This window comes from Scardinius erythrophthalmus, assembly GCF_964197995.2.
Source record: "Scardinius erythrophthalmus genome assembly, chromosome: 7".
Lineage (NCBI taxonomy): Eukaryota > Metazoa > Chordata > Actinopteri > Cypriniformes > Leuciscidae > Scardinius > Scardinius erythrophthalmus.
In genome coordinates this window covers 18497730-18514018 of record NC_138227.1, presented here as the reverse complement: position 1 = coordinate 18514018, position 16289 = coordinate 18497730, and the positions used below count along the sequence as shown (strand labels likewise).

Genomic DNA, 16289 nt, shown 5'->3' with positions numbered 1-16289 from the left:
TGTCTTTCCAAAGTCCGATTATCGCACTACTAGATAAACTCTCAGAATTTAGAACACAGAAAAGACATCCTTAATGAATCACAGCAGGCACTACAAGCTGCGACCCCATAGTTTTGATTAACTAGCTTATGGTGTCCAGATCATGAACGAATCGTTCTTTTCTATGAATCTGTTGAACTGATTCAAAAACTGTCTGAATGATTCGGAACGAATCAATGCGTGCGTGCGCATCTCAAGTCAAGCCCAACTTGATATGTGAGTGAGCTGATAATAAGATAACTGTCTTGTAATGAACTTGGTAGTCTACTGGAAATATGTTGACGAAATGATTAAGATTATGATACTGTTTTCAACAATCATACAGAACATTGGTTTAAGTAAATAGCATTTTATTAAAACCTGCAAAACAATTTCAGCCAAGAAAGTACATTTGTTGCATTATGTACAATTATGTTTAGGTTCTAAATTATTTACTTTAATTTAGTTTTAAATTTAAAGTTTATTTATTAGTTAAATCAGGTTTAAACAAACTGAAATTACAATAAACATCATTATTATCAAGACATATTCCTTGTGTAAACATAAATAAAGCTCATTCTGATTCTAATAAAAACACACCAATATGTGCTTTATTGTAACGTATTTTAATAGAACAAAGTATACAGCGGTATTCAAAATATTTACAAAAAATGCCAGCGTGTACATAACAGCATTTTGTTAATCAAAAACTATTATAATTTTGTAATATATATATATATATATATATATATATATATATATATATATATATATATATATTATAATTTTTTATTTAATCATTAATTTTATATATATATATATATATGTGTGTGTGTGTGTGTATGTATATACATATATATATATATATATATATATATATATATATATATATATATATATATATATATATATATAAATATATATATGTATATATATATATATATATATATATATATATATATATATATATATATATATATATATATATATATACATATACATACATACATACATACATACATATTGTAATTGCTTTTTATTGACGATATTCTAGAAACAGATGCAGCAGTCCTTGGACTCCTGGAGGAAATACATTAAATTTGGCTTGGATCCTCCTGACCATTTCTCCTTGCGTATGTAAACATTTTCCCAATCCAAAAATAATATTGGAAAAATTTTACGCCGCGCTGTAATGGCGTCATTACGTCACGACGTATACCGGTCCTACTTTCTTTGAATGAAACTAAATTTCATTGACTAAAAATTGTGTGTGCTATAAACCCAGAAGGCGGTTCTTACATTCAGCTGATCATGGTTACATAAGTGAAACCGGAGAACTTTGAACTACTACGAAAAGTAGGTCACGGCAACTTCATCGTGTTTGTGTGTCAGAAGAATCTCACGAGAGAGAACTTAACTGGAAATGTCGTCTGAAGTGTACGACTGCATCGTCATTGGCGCAGGGATTCAGGGGTCCTGCACTGCCTATCAGCTGGCCAAAAACCAGCAGAAAACTTTACTGCTGGAGCAGGTCGGTTACAGCATGATTTGCGGACTTATTCATTCCCAAATGACAGCATTAAACAAATGTTAGAAAAGTACCTGTTTTATCTTATCAAGGCAGAATACTCAAAGCAGTAAGAAAATTGTAAGACAGCATTCATTCTTGCTTATACTACAGGGCCGTTGAATGCTTGAATCTGATTGGTTGACGAACGTTCTAAGGTGTGCATTATTTTCAGGGAAACGCACGGCTAAAGTAGTTCCAGGCAGGTCTTGACCGCATTACAGTTCCATATCACTTCGCGTAGTCAACTGTAATAACGGAAAATAGGATACAATTCATAACATTACCACCTCGGGTGTGCATTATTTTTACTGCAATAAATAAATTTATTTTTTTGCAATAATTCAACGGCCTGTCGTCAATTATTCCTTACATATTATTATTGAAACAAGATAATGTTTATAAGTATTATAGTGTTCTTTGAATTCCCCCTTTTCCCCAGTTTGTTCTGCCCCACTCCAGAGGGAGCTCTCATGGCCAGACCAGGATCATACGGAAAGCCTATGAGGAAAATTTCTACATAAAGATGATGCAGGAAAGCTATGAGCTCTGGGCTCAGCTTGAGGAAGAAGCAGGTGTTGAGCTGTACAGGTGAGTGCGTGTGTACGCATCTCAGAATTATAACATTTTCTAACCCCTATGCAACATGTAGACACTGAAAAAAAACAAGTCTGAGAATGGTGATGATAAGGGACTAGAATGAAAATGCTCCTTTAAAGTTATGGTGAGTGCTATGCCAGGTTTCGGTGTACAGCGTGTAAAGTACTTTAAAACTTTTCATAGAACACATTATATCTTAAAGGAGCATTTTCAGTCTAGTCCCTGAGCATCATCCTTAGACCGTGGGGCACACTTGTTTTTCCAGTGTCAGAAAGGTCTAATGGATCACAAGTGGATCAAGCCCACTCAGCCTTGATGCAGAATCAGTCGCCGCTATCCATCTCCAGCTTTCTGATGGATGGGTCCTGATGAGAGGCCACCTGTGCCCTTGAGCATCCCAGAGACTGCTGGGCAGGGACTGAAAAATGTGTGGAAGGTTTTAAAGAATGCTGGATTTGTTCTGTTCTTTTCTTCCTATATAGATATTTGCACTACTACTAGATGGCACTTGCTTTCCAAATGAGTGGCAGTTGTTATTACTGGTTTGGTCAGGACTAGTTTTCACACAGGTGGAAGTGTCTGTTGTGTGAGACATTTGCAAAGACATTTACGCTGGATGCGTCTGTCACAAAACCCATTGGAATAAACATTCAGTGCCTTCCAAAAGTTTAAAAACGCTTTTAAGCAAAGTGGGGTTTTGGATAATAATTCTGTATTATTTCTTGGAGTGGCTTGCAAAATCATTAATGAATTTCTTTTTAAATGCATATGGCAACATTATCTTAAATGGAAATATACACTACCATTTAAACGTTTGGGGTCAATACGATTTTTTCACCTTTTTGAAAGAAGTATCTTATTTTTACCTAGGCTGCATTTATTTGATCAAAAATACTGTAAAAACAGTAATTTTGTGAAATGTTATTACAATATAAAATAGTGATTTTATCTTAATATATTTAGAATTTTCAGCAGCCATGCCCAAGTGTCACATGATCCTTCAGAAATCAATTTAATATGCTGATTTGCTGCTCAAAAAATATTTATTATTATTATCAATGTTGAAAACTGTTGTTCTGCTTAATATTTTTGCTCAAACTGTGGGACATTTTCAGGATTCATTGACGAATAGAAAAAACTGCATTTATTTGAAATGGAAATCTTGTAACATTATAAATGTTTTTACTTTCACTTTTAATAAATTTAATGCATCCTTGCTGAATAACAGTATAAAATCTTACTGACCCCAAACCTTTGAATAGTATACACATCAAAATCAGTTTTTTCTCAAGATTATTGATTAATATCAGCACACCTTTATAGCTTTACAGTTTGCCAGTTAAGGTTATTACGTGACAGACCAATTAGAACACAGTTTAGAGATGCTTTATTATAAATAGTCCTATAATGTATTGAATTCATTATTGAAACATAGAGTAGTTTGTGTTGTCCATTATCAGTGCAAAGTCTTCACAAAATGAAATAGATTTATGGTGAAATTGTGCAAAACCCCACTTTGCCTAGGGCGTTTCCAATATTATGCATTTAATTAAGAGATTAAATTAATTAAGGTAGAGATCATCCCTGACACTGTTACAGTTGCTGTTCTGACTCTTATTTTTGATTCATTTTCTTTATACAATAGATGGGATTCAATCAGCTTGAACCACCAACTGTTATTTTACCCAGAGAGCTGCCAAAAAGGTCAAAATTCATAATAAAGCTGTGACAGACAGCACAGTGATAGATTTAGCTTCAGTTAAAGTGTGCAACGAAGGTCAAAATAAATGAGGATTCTGCAATTACAGACATTCCTAACGAGACAGGATTAGAGGTAGTTAAAAACAGCAGGCAATTTTAAGGTTGTGTAAGGAAATGATTCTATGCATGTTTGATTCGGACAGTATTAAAATGACAAATTGAAAATACATCTTTGAAACACTAATTTACCTCATAAAGGATCTTGCCCCACCATTATGTCACCTGACCATTTTGCTATTAGGGACAAAGGCATTGACAAATGTTGCATGGAGTCCTTCTTTCAGTGTCCCAAATCAAACACACACACACACACGCAGTGGGGGATTCAGTCATAAAAATCTCTGATGAACGACTTGGACCTGTGAACTCGTGCTGCCCATGCATCATGATGGCTGGCAGATGAAGTAGGCCTTGAAAAACAGTATCCACAGAAAACAGCACGACCATCTATCACGCATTGTTGATTTAAAACCTGTGTTCCCAACCTCTCATCCATAGTGCCATAACTCCTAACATTAAGACACCTGCATCACAAGCAGGCGCATACGGCAATTTACACATGCCTCAAAGCACTTCCACTTCTAAATCAAGGTGCAGCTGTTCAACATGGACACGTAAGTCATCTCATGCACTTCCCTTCGCAGGCGCACAGGCCTACTGGTTATGGGTCCCGAGAACAGCGAGGGTTTCTCACGCCTACAGGTCACGATGCAAAGCCACAAGATTCCCAGAGTGGTTTTGGAGAAGCAGGAGTTCAGGCAGCACATTCCCAATGTGAATCTCACCGACGGGAACGGAGCGCTGATAGACACCAATGCCGGGGTGTTGTATGCGGACAGAGCCCTCCGATCTGTACAGGTCAGCTGATCATATACACTACTGTACAAAAGTTCAGGGTCTGTATGATTTTTTGCTAAAGATTGATACTTTTAATCAGTAAACACACATTAAATTGATCGCAAGTGACAGTAAATCATTTATAATGTTACAAAAGATTTTAATTTCAAAGAAATGCTGTTCTTTTTAACTTTCTATGATATCATGACTTACATAACTTTTATGATTTACACAGAAAAATATTAAGCTATTTTTGATATTCAAGAAATGTTTCTTGAGCTCCAAATCAACATATTAGAAGGATGAAGGATCATGTGACATTAAAGACTGGAGTAATGATGCTGAAAATTCAGCTTTGCTATCACAGAATAAATAAATAAAAAGTAAAATATATTAAAATGCAATAAATTAATATTTCATTATATGACTTTCATTATATTACAGTGTTTGAAAGTAAATAAAGTATTCTTGCACGTAAAAATCTTCTTAGTGATCCCAGACTTTTGAACGGTAGTGTAAAATGAGATTTTCTTTGAATCATATTATTAAAATATTTATTAAAAAAAAATCTCCAGGAGGCTGTTGGAATGTCACACGTCAATCTTATATTTAGCTTGGCAGCTCAAAGCTATCAGATGCTCATCTAATTATGTATGCAAAATGAATACATTTGCTAGCATTCCAAAACCCCGCTTTGGACCGACTGTGTTTTATCACATCCTTACAGAAGTATCACTGAAATGTTCTCCTCATGGGAGCCACAGAATCAGTTTTAGCTCACTGTAGCAGTTGGCAAAGAGGCATACAGACTGAAAAAGAATAACATGATATGACTTTCGGGTATAATTTCAAGTGTAGACTTTTTATTTGACATTTTAGATTCTCTTTTTATGATAAATGCTCTTATTATTATTCAAATTGTTATTTCGGTTGCCAGATAAGAGCGCTCAGCTCTGTTAAAGCAATTCAAGTAATGTGAAATAAATTCAGTGTACTGTGGAAATAAATCTCTTAGTGTGTGAGACTCATAAACTTTCACTGTGAGAAATGTTCATGTACATAACTGCTTCAGTGTCGCCTTCACAGTGCTTTTTAAAGCTTTCGAAGATAAGATATGGCTGCAAAACTTGCTTGTTAAAGGCTCCTTACACCCTATCTAGGGAATATGGCCATGCACTTTTATACACAATGCCTCTCTGGATTCAATAAGCTCTGCCTACAGCAGCTACAGAGTGCAGTGATAAGCTCCCTGTTGGCTCTCACTAAGGAAACTCTATTATCTCTTGCCCGAATCTGACCAGATCTTTTCAGTTTTAACTGATCCCCGTTGACATCTCTCTGTGTCAAACTCAGCCGCTGTTAAATTTGAACCAGGCTCTCCTCACTGCTCTTAATAGGGGTTTCTGTCTTAGGTAAGCTGTTTTGAAGAAGTTTCGTCTATGCAGTAAAGTTGAACATCCTGTAGTCAGATTGAAGTGCTTTAATCTGCTTGTGCATGTGGTGTTTGTCTGTGTGTGTGTTCTCTCAGAGGCTCTTTCAGTCCAGTGAGGGTGTGATAAAGGACGGGGAGAAAGTGATCGACATTACGCCTGGCGCTGTGGTCACTGTAACCACAGGCTCTGGAGTCTACAGAGGGAGAAGCCTGGTGATCACAGCTGGACCCTGGGCTAACAGACTACTGACACACACTGGACTGCAGCTGCCACTCAAGGTGCATACATACTGTCATCTTCCTTCTTTCATTTACTCACCCTTTCATTCATTCATTCTTTCATTTACTCACCGACCTACCATCAATTTGTTTTGTCCATCCATCCATCCATTAATTCTTTTATTTACTCATCTTTATTTCTTTCTTTTTTATTTCAACCATTCACCTTTCATGCATTTTTCATGCATCCATGAATTATTAAATTAATTAATTACATCTTTCATCCATCCATCCATCCATCAGTTTCTTATATTTCTTTCTTAACCTACTTAGCCTCTTTATTTTGATCATTCATTCATTCATTCATTCATTTATTTGCTTTTTCATCCATCCATTCATTTTCTCACCCTTTCTTTCTTTCTTTTTTATCTTTCCATCTATTTGTTATATTTCTCTTCACCCTCTGTTTATTTACTAGTCACTTTTTCTATCCATCCATCCATTTAATTTTTCTCCCCTACATAATCCATTTTTTATTTTTCTTTCTTTCTTTCTTTCTTTCTTTCTTTCTTTCTTTCTTTCTTTCTTTCTTTCTTTCTTTCTTTCTTTCTTTCTTTCTTTCTTTCTTTCTTTCTTTCTTTCTTTCTTTCTTTCTTTCTTTCTTTCTTTCTTTTGTGATTAATTAGTCACCTAGTAATATTAATTCATCCATTCTTTTGTCATATTTTTTTCTTTACCTAATTATCTTCTTTTTACATCCCTTCATCCATCCAATAATTTTCTCACCTCCTTTCTTCCGTCCGTCCATCCATTATTTCATTAAATATTTCTCACCTACATCATTTTTTTTCTTTGTTTCTTTCAGTTACTCATCTAAACATATTATTTTTTCATCTTTCCATCCATCCAGTTGCTATATTTCTTTCTTCACCTACTTACACTTTTTGTTTCACCTGTTCATTCATTAATTTTCTCAATTACTCACTTTTTCAATCTATCTGTTCATTCACCTTCTTCCTTTCTTCCATCCATCCATCATTTAATTTGATTCTCACCTATTCTTTCTTTCTTTCTTTCTTTCTTTCTTTCTTTAAAGGCATCATGGAACAATATATCATTGTGAAATGTCTGGGTTTGGAAAACAACTTCTGAATAATGTGAGCGTGGGAATATATAAAGCATATTGACTACCAGCCATAGCTTGTGAAACAAACACACAGCCACATATAGATTGATCTGGATTACACCCCTGGGCAGAATGAAAAGTGAGTTATTTGTGAATGTACAGAAACCACCTTTTACTCACCTCCCAATCCTATAAACAGCTCCCAGAGTCTCCAGTCCACAGAGATCTCTTATGTGTCACACGCCACGAGAGAAGTGATGGAAAAAGTACGCTGTGTTAGTTAAACTCCGAATTGGACCTAGAATTGGAATTGCATTTTTCAGGATAGTGCAGGCTTGAAAGTCTGCGCTTGGGTGAGCACGACAATATATGAGCAATGAATTTTTGCACTGGTGAATTTTTATGGTCTCTGAATGAGAAGAGAGGCTGGAATATTCTGAGCTACCAAATCTTCACTCCTTATTACATTTACCCTGATGTGTGCTCAATATCAGTGTTTATATTCATTTTAATTTACATGCTGTTTTTTATCTGTAATATGGGTCATTTATTTTTGTGCAGGTTGTAAAGATTAACGTATGCTACTGGAAGGAGAAGATCCCAGGCACCTATAGTGTCAGCCAACGTTTTCCATGTTTTATACAGATGGAGTCGAAAGAGGGTGAATATGACATTTACGGCCTCCCGTCCAATGAGTATCCAGGACTAATGAAGGTGAGTGACAGCAGGGTTGCTGTTTTTTTAAAGAACAGGTTTGGTTGGAGCCATGGCCAAGTGGTTATCTAGCTTGTGGTGCTCAGGTCTAAAGTCTGGCTTGTGTCATTCCAGATCCTGTCAGTGTTGTTATAGATTCCTAAAGCTAAAACTATTAATAATAGTTTCCATTCAATGAAATGAATGGAATAAAATATAAATATGACATGAGCAACTTAAAAAACTTAAAACGAAAATTAGCTACTGAGATATCTGAGATAAGTTGAAGTTGAAGTATTAAAATACTATAGCCAATTAGAAATATATATTTAAAAAACTTGCAACAAAAACACATAACAAACTTAAACTAAAATAAACAAAAAATGAAATATAAAAATAAAAGCTCATTTTAAATATTAATAAATACTATAATAGTATATAAATAATAAATAAATAAATAAAAAAACCTGGTTCCTGTCCATGACATGTTTCACATAAAAAAAAAGGACAAAAAGGTCAAAATACAGTTTAAACCATATCTTTGAGACACAGAACACGTTTTTTTTTTATTGCACTGCGCCACTTTTTCATTGTTTTCTATGTAAACACGCTAGACGGACGTGTTTGACCCTTACTTTCGCGTCTCACCTCTTTTGCAGCAAAATGTGGCTCTCAAGTTAAAAGTTGTTAAACTTAAAAAAAAACTCATCTCAAGACCTTGTGGTGTTTTTTTCTTTCCACTGACCTGTGTCTTAACTGCAAAAACACGTTCTGTGTGAATGGCCCCTTAGCCTGCTCTTCTATTTGTCCCATGTTTTTCATTTAAAAAAGCACTTCTCCTTGGCAACAATAGATATACATGTAGCCTACTCTAAACCACCATAAAAATATGTACCACAGACCATTGCGTTACTGTAACCGCCTGCCCACATCTCATAAAAAAGCCACAAAGATTCAGCACCATAGTGTTTCATCCTTTGTTAATTAATCCACAATTCCCTCATGTAGCAATACAGTACACATCCACACTCAGAGAGCTTTCAGAGACCGAGTACATCAGTGACTCTATAGCTCTCCGAATGGATACACAGTCCTTGATGCTTTTACAGAAGCAGAGAAGAAACACTCTCCTCTGGTCTGTGTTCTCCTGGTACTAATGGCTCAGTTTCAGTATGCAGGAGAGCCCAGCAGGAGTCTTCAGTCTCATCACACTTAGCAAGGCTGAATGGGAGAGCACAGATGGCTGTGTCATGTTAGATGCATTATGTCTGCTCTAGTCGCTGGAGCCTGCCTTCTGCACGTATATCTGCTGCTCCTCCAAGCATACCGAGCGGTGGATCACAGATCCGTAATGTATCATAGGTCAGTTTGGCTTTATGGATCATAGTGTGCATGCATGTGTCTGAGCAGGTGTGTTACCACATGGGCAGCGAGACTGAACCGGATGAGCGAGATAAACAGACGGATAGAGGCGACATCGATATTCTCATGCGCTACATCACCCGCTGTCTCCCTGGGCTGGTGCCAGTGCCCGCTGTGGTGGAGAGTTGCATGTACACGGTGAGTGACTTCATTGCTTGTCCTTAGGTGCCATCACTGATCTGCCACTGTGTGCCCCAGACCAAACTTTCTTTCTCACTTAAGGAGAGAAGAAGGATACCGTGTTTGAATTCATGGCTCATATTTTATTCTGACATGCCATTTGATTAAACGGTTGCTGGAATTGAACCAAGCCATTAATTTCAGTTCTACATGGGTTTGAAAAAGATTTATTTATTTATTTATTTATTTTAGACTTCTGATATGGTGAATAGTGATTAAAGCTATTTCTTTCATGTAAATCGGACTTTTGTCCTAATCAGACATGACCATGACCTGATATTTTGTGAGATGCTTGAGTTCTTTTTCAGAATTTTTTTTCACTTCACTTTTACAGTGAACCTCAAAAATGTACAATTCAGCTAATTTTAACCCCACCCCCAAACCCATTCTCATTAATGTAAGGCAAAATACAGTGTCATTAAAAAATAAAAAAAATAAAAAAACAGTTTTTAAAGGGGTCATTACATGAGAAATCAAAATTTCCTTGATCTTTTGTCATGAGAGAGGTCTTTGTACTATTAATACATTCTGCAAGTTTCATAGTTTAAAACATCCTCCTCATTATAAAAAAAAAAAAAACATTTAACCAAGCTCCAAAACCAAAAATGGTTATGTTGGGTATGTGATCTCACACAGCCAAATGCATTTGCATATGACTACCTCTAAAGCAAGACATTGACAATAGTTTTCCATTATCAAACCATAAGCCCCGCCCAATGGCGTTCAGTCTGACACTTATAATCACTGACTTTGTCTACACTGGATACAGAAGCCCATTTAATGTTTGTTGACGACCAATTACTTGTCGCTGGAAACTTGCCGCATCACATCTGAGTGGGTCACAGTGTTAGCCTCTCATTGAAAGGCACATTATGCAAGTTTCGCCACAAGAGGTCGCTTATTCAAAACAATAACAATAAGGCATAGCTTAATGTCGGCGTGAATGAGCGTGAAATCATGGGAGTTGTCGTCTTCACCTCCACAGCCGATGGAAAGCAATCCGACGGGTCTCAGGTAGAAATCATGTTCATGGATGAGCTAATGTATTAAAGTTTTATGAAAAACTGGGTGGTATGAAGCAGGGTGGGGCCAAGAGCCGTGGGAGCGGCTCGAGTCCCATGGAGGAGATTTTATTACGCTTATATGCCACAGTCGGCCGCTGACGCTCCTTTCGTTTTGTTGTTTGTTTATTTCACGATTAAAGTTACCTTTAACGTTTGACGGTTCCCGCCTTCTTCCTTGAACTTGAAGTTACGTTTGACCACTTAAATTCACATTATTTTATTTCATTCTAATGAAACAGCTGCAAGAGCTGAATTACTACTCATACAGGTCACTTTATTTGAATTTAAATTTATTTTAATTAAATATTTGGGTTATTGAATATTATAACGCAGTGCTTTACTTGTTCGATATTGATCGATATTGAAATATCATATTAATAAAAGCTGGATGACTTCTGTTGCTAAATGCATGCAATTAATTTTAAAATATAGTGTATGGCAGAGAAAATGCTGTATTAATGTTACTACAAATAAAGCTTTTTCTGATTATGCCATGTTAACCACAAAATAGTATTGCTTCTGAGGCATAGTACAAACAAGTTACTCAAGAAAACAAGAGATTCAAACAATAAGAACCATGCTGTGTAAGAAGCATGTTGAGCTATATAACAATGATTCGTTTTCTGTCCATAAAGTATCCGAACAGTTGCTCAACTGTCTAATAAAAAATCTAAAAATGGGAAATCGAGGGTAACACGGATATTACGTCATTGACGCAATGCCACAAGCTGTTACACTGGTTAAAATTGTGCATTTGTCTGGATTTAACCATTGTTGAAAAAAAATGTGATAATGTAAGTTCACAACAAAGTCAACAAAATATATAACATTGATCTAGTGGTTTTTGGATATTTTAATCCAAAAATTGTGCATATATAGTGCCTTTGATGCATCAGTAGGCTACATCAAAAAAGTAAATTCTCTCAAAGCAGGTTTTCAGTTTTTTGCATGACCAAGCAAAGTTTCCATCCAGATGGGTGAAATTAAAAAATAATACAAACACAGCTTACAAATGCAAGGTACAATCACATCAAACATGAAAAGGACAGCGATGATGCAACACAACCTAAATCCTTTATAAACTGCCCTGTCAGGAGATCCACAGAACGTCTGTGAGCACACCGAGATAAAGTTCAGTATTAAAGCAAGAAACTGAGTGGAATATTATAAAGCAGTTCTCTAGAAGCATGCTGAACAGAGCCGTCTTCTTCGATACAATTTACAGAACAGAGCAACATCTCAGTCAGCCAACCACTGTATCGATTACTTTCATACTTCAAAGGAAAAATATACAAGTGGCTCGAAATGAATCAAAACAATAATTTCTGCTCAACCGGTCTCTGTTTGTAATAATCAGAAATGACATTTGTTTAGGACAAAGTGAAAAAGCGTCTTTAGAAAAAAACAACTGTTCAAAAGTTTGGGGTCTATAGTCTCTCGTGCTCATCAAGGCTGCATTTATTTGACACCGTAAAAACAGCAATATGGCATAATAAAAAAACTATACAATTTAAAGGATCAGGTTTGAGTATATCTAACATTTAATTTATTCCTGTGATTCAGCATCATTATTCCAGTGTTCAGTGTCACATGACCCTTCAGAAATCATTCTAATATGCTGATTTAGTGCTCAAGAAACATTTACTGTATTATTATTATTATTATTTAAAACTGTTGAGCTGCTTAATATTTTTGTGGAAACTGTGATGCATTCTCTTATGAATAGAAAGTTCAAAAGAACATTTGAGTTTATTTGAAATAGAAATCTTTTCAGTATATCAATGTAAAAAAATGTACTGTCAATTTTGATCAATTTAATGTGTCCTTGCTGAATAAAAGTATTCATTTCTTGTAGAGTACTATATGTTCTAACGAAGTAGTTACAATTAAAGTTTGTCTTACCTCAGTCAATTTGTTCATCTCTTAAGCTTATCTTTAAATTTTAAGTTCAGCTCAAACTGAGCTCATAATTCATGCCGTGTGCATGTTCATAGTACGGAAAGGTCAAATATTTGCAGAAATAATTACAATCTAGTCTTGATGTTTAACATTCCCCTGCTTCGTTGTTTGTAGGTCACACCAGACCACCACTTTGTCCTTGATTCCCACCCAACCTACGGCAACATCATCATCGGTGCTGGATTCTCAGGTCAGTTCGAGCTCTAATGAACTCTGTACACTCCCATCCCTGTAAAACACAGGCACAGAGTCACAAAGACTCGGAGAGGCATCTTAACTTTTTAATGAGGGAATGGAACAGGGCGCCGGTGAAGGACAGGAAGCGAAGCCCCCAGTGCGGGGGTCTTTTTATCGTTTAATTAAAGGCGGTTGCTGGCTCCCCAGGCTCCTGCGTGCTCCCGAACCCGCCTCTCAGGGGGCCAAAGGGTTCACCTGACATTTGTTCCATCTGTTCACATCACCTCCTCCTTAGACTAATTATGGGGCTAATTAAATTCCGCTGGTAATCACTTCAGAGAAGCGCTGGTTAGCAGCACGGGGCGCGGATGGTGGCGTTTGGTGGAAGAAGGGGTTAGGAAGAGAAATTCAGTATTATGGCGGCTCTGTGTAGCTATTCATCTTGTGATGCATTGTCTCCAGTTAAAGGAGCTGCTTTGGAGGTGTCACAGGAAGCATTGTGTGGCTGCCTCACTTTACCGGTACCGTCCCATTGCTCTGGCACATCGCGCACTAATGATTTATGACATATATTCTTCTGCCTTAATAATACATTACAACTCTGATAGGAGCAGAGGAATGCTCACTATTAACCTCTCCCTGCCTCTTCTCATTTTATTGTCTACCATAATGACAGCGCTTCGCCTTCCCGCTGCTCTCCTGCCCTCGGCGCAGCTGTTGTATTTGCGGCTTGGGAAAAACTAAAGGGTGCGAATTGGATCAGTTTCAGGGGCAAACACACAAACTAGAGTTTGGGCGGGAAGTTGCACTTCTTTCCATTCGGAATTTGTCTCAAGCCAATCTCCGAGCTCAAGGCCCTCCAGTTGCCATGGATACCCAGTCACATCAGTGGGGTTCAAGCAAGAACAGAAGACCCTCCACGCGCACATCTGCCGGTCGAAGCCATATCCACTCACAGACCAGCCTTGCAGACTTCAAACAGCCACCCAATCCGCAAAGGCAAGAGCTGAGAGCGTCGGAGAAGAATGCAGTGCATTTTAAACATCTCACCCAGCTCCATCTCCATCTCTTTCTTAAAGGGATAGGTCACCTGAAAAATTTAATTCTGTCATGCACTCAACTGTATTCTGTCCTCTGTGGAGCACAAAAGGAGAAATTCTAAAGATTGTGCTGGTTGTTCTGATCCATGCAGTCACTATAAATGGGGACTGAAGCTTTTTCAAAAGTATTCTAAAAGCAGTTTTTATAATCCATGTCTTCTAAAGTCATAGAATATTTTTTTTGTGAGGAACAGACTGAAATTCAATCATTATTCACTCATGATTTGAATTTGAGAATCTTATCAGTTTGATTCATGGCTAGTTTTGTGAACCTAATCAGCTGATTCATTAAAAAGAAAATCACTTAACTATTTGTTCATGAATCAGATATTATTATTATTACTCCCATAAACTCAGGGATGGATAATATCAAGATTTTCAGTAGATATAACTTAAATTGCAGTCTGTTTCTCACACAAAACTATCATATGGATTCAGAAGTCTTTGAATACAGTGTATATTTCATATGGGCCACTTTTTATTATTTTTTGATGGTGCTGTTGAGTTCTTTTAGAAGCTTAAAAGTCTCTGATCATTGTAATTGCATGGAAAATACAGACAAGTACACTATCGTTCAAAAGTTTAGAAAAATATTAGGACAGATTGATCAAAAGTGACAGTAAATACATTTATAATGTTACAAATTCTATTTCTATTTCAAATACAAGCTGTTCTTTTAAACAATCTATTCATTTTTAAATCCTGAAAGAAAAAGTAATACAGTTTCCACAAAACTATTAAGCAGAACTACTGTTTTCAATAGTGATGATAATAATAAGAAATGTTTATTCATCAGCATATCAGAATGATTTCTGAATGATCATGTGACACTAAAGACTGGAGTAATGATGCTGAAAATACAGCTTTGACATCACAGGAATAATTTACATTTTAATATAAATTAAAAAAGTAAAACTGTTATTTTAAATGGTAATAATATTTCATAATATTACTGTTTTTTGTTTTTTAAATAAAATAACTGCAGCCTTGGTGAACATAAGAGACTTCATATAAAAACATTGAAAGATCTTACCGACCCCAAACTTTTGAACAGTAGTGTACACTATTACTTATTTCTGAATGAAGGATTTGTATGGAAGGACATGAGGATGAGTAATAATGACAGAATTTTCATTTTAAGCTAAATATATCTCTTTAACACAACAAAAAATAAAACATACATGTACAGAACCATGCTATAATGAAGCCTCTGATAGTCCACTCCCTTCAATAAAGGAGAACAATTTTCTTAATGTACTGTACCATTTTGCCAAAACCCACCCAAAAATGAAACGTCCCATGACAGCGGGTGTGATGGTGCCAGCATTTTTTCTCTCTCTCTCATGCAAAGGCTTTCTGAGTTAGACCGTGGACGACAGATAATGGCTATTTATAGAGGTTCGTTGTTCATTCCCGTGAGGTGCGGTTCTTTTACCCCAGTGGATTGAATGAATGTCAACCCCGTCCTATGATGATTCACCTCTCAGTTAATTTGATTTATTCATTTTTTTTTCCTCATTCTTTCTCCACAGGCCACGGCTTTAAGTTCGGCCCTATCATAGGGAAGGTGCTCTCTCAATTGGCCATGGGGCAGGTTCCCTCACACAACCTCTCACCTTTCGGTATTAAACGTTTCCAGTCCCATGCCAGATCTTCACTTTAAGTCCAAGACCCTACAATGACAAAGCTGCATTTAATATAATAACAAAACAGAATGTTAATGTCTGATTAACTGTGCTATGTTAATTCATTAACCAAGAACACTGTAAGGAGGCATGGTGGTCACAACGATTTTGCCAAGACATGTTCCTGGGCCATATTTTGTTGATCCTGGAACAACATTCCTGTCCGAAAATTTTGTCCTAACCCTAGCCCTACCACTAAACCTAACCCATCCATAACTAATTGGAAAATATCAATAGAACCTATAATAGTATCTCAGTTATACTAAACAACACTGACTCGACTACAAATTTCTCTGAATGCCCATCCTTTCATGAGATCTCTTACATCTACTTTGCACTTCATCAAGCTGTTTTTGAATGCAAAAATATGGATTATGTGTACACCACCCTAATGTGATTATATGAAATGGGATTAACCATTTTAAATAAAATAAAAACCAACCTCATCT

At 36.3% G+C, this 16289-nt stretch overlaps 1 protein-coding gene across 1 annotated transcript; it reads left to right on the top strand.

Annotated features, from left to right (window-relative positions):
- The first annotated feature begins 1263 nt into the window (after positions 1-1263).
- Positions 1264-16289, top strand: pipox (pipecolic acid oxidase). The gene is made up of 8 exons (XM_081370356.1): positions 1264-1549; positions 2028-2176; positions 4591-4804; positions 6312-6494; positions 8122-8274; positions 9664-9813; positions 12993-13068; positions 15688-16289. Exons 1-8 carry the CDS (start codon positions 1442-1444, stop codon positions 15816-15818), a joined length of 1164 nt encoding a protein of 387 aa, XP_081226482.1. The 5' UTR covers positions 1264-1441; the 3' UTR covers positions 15819-16289.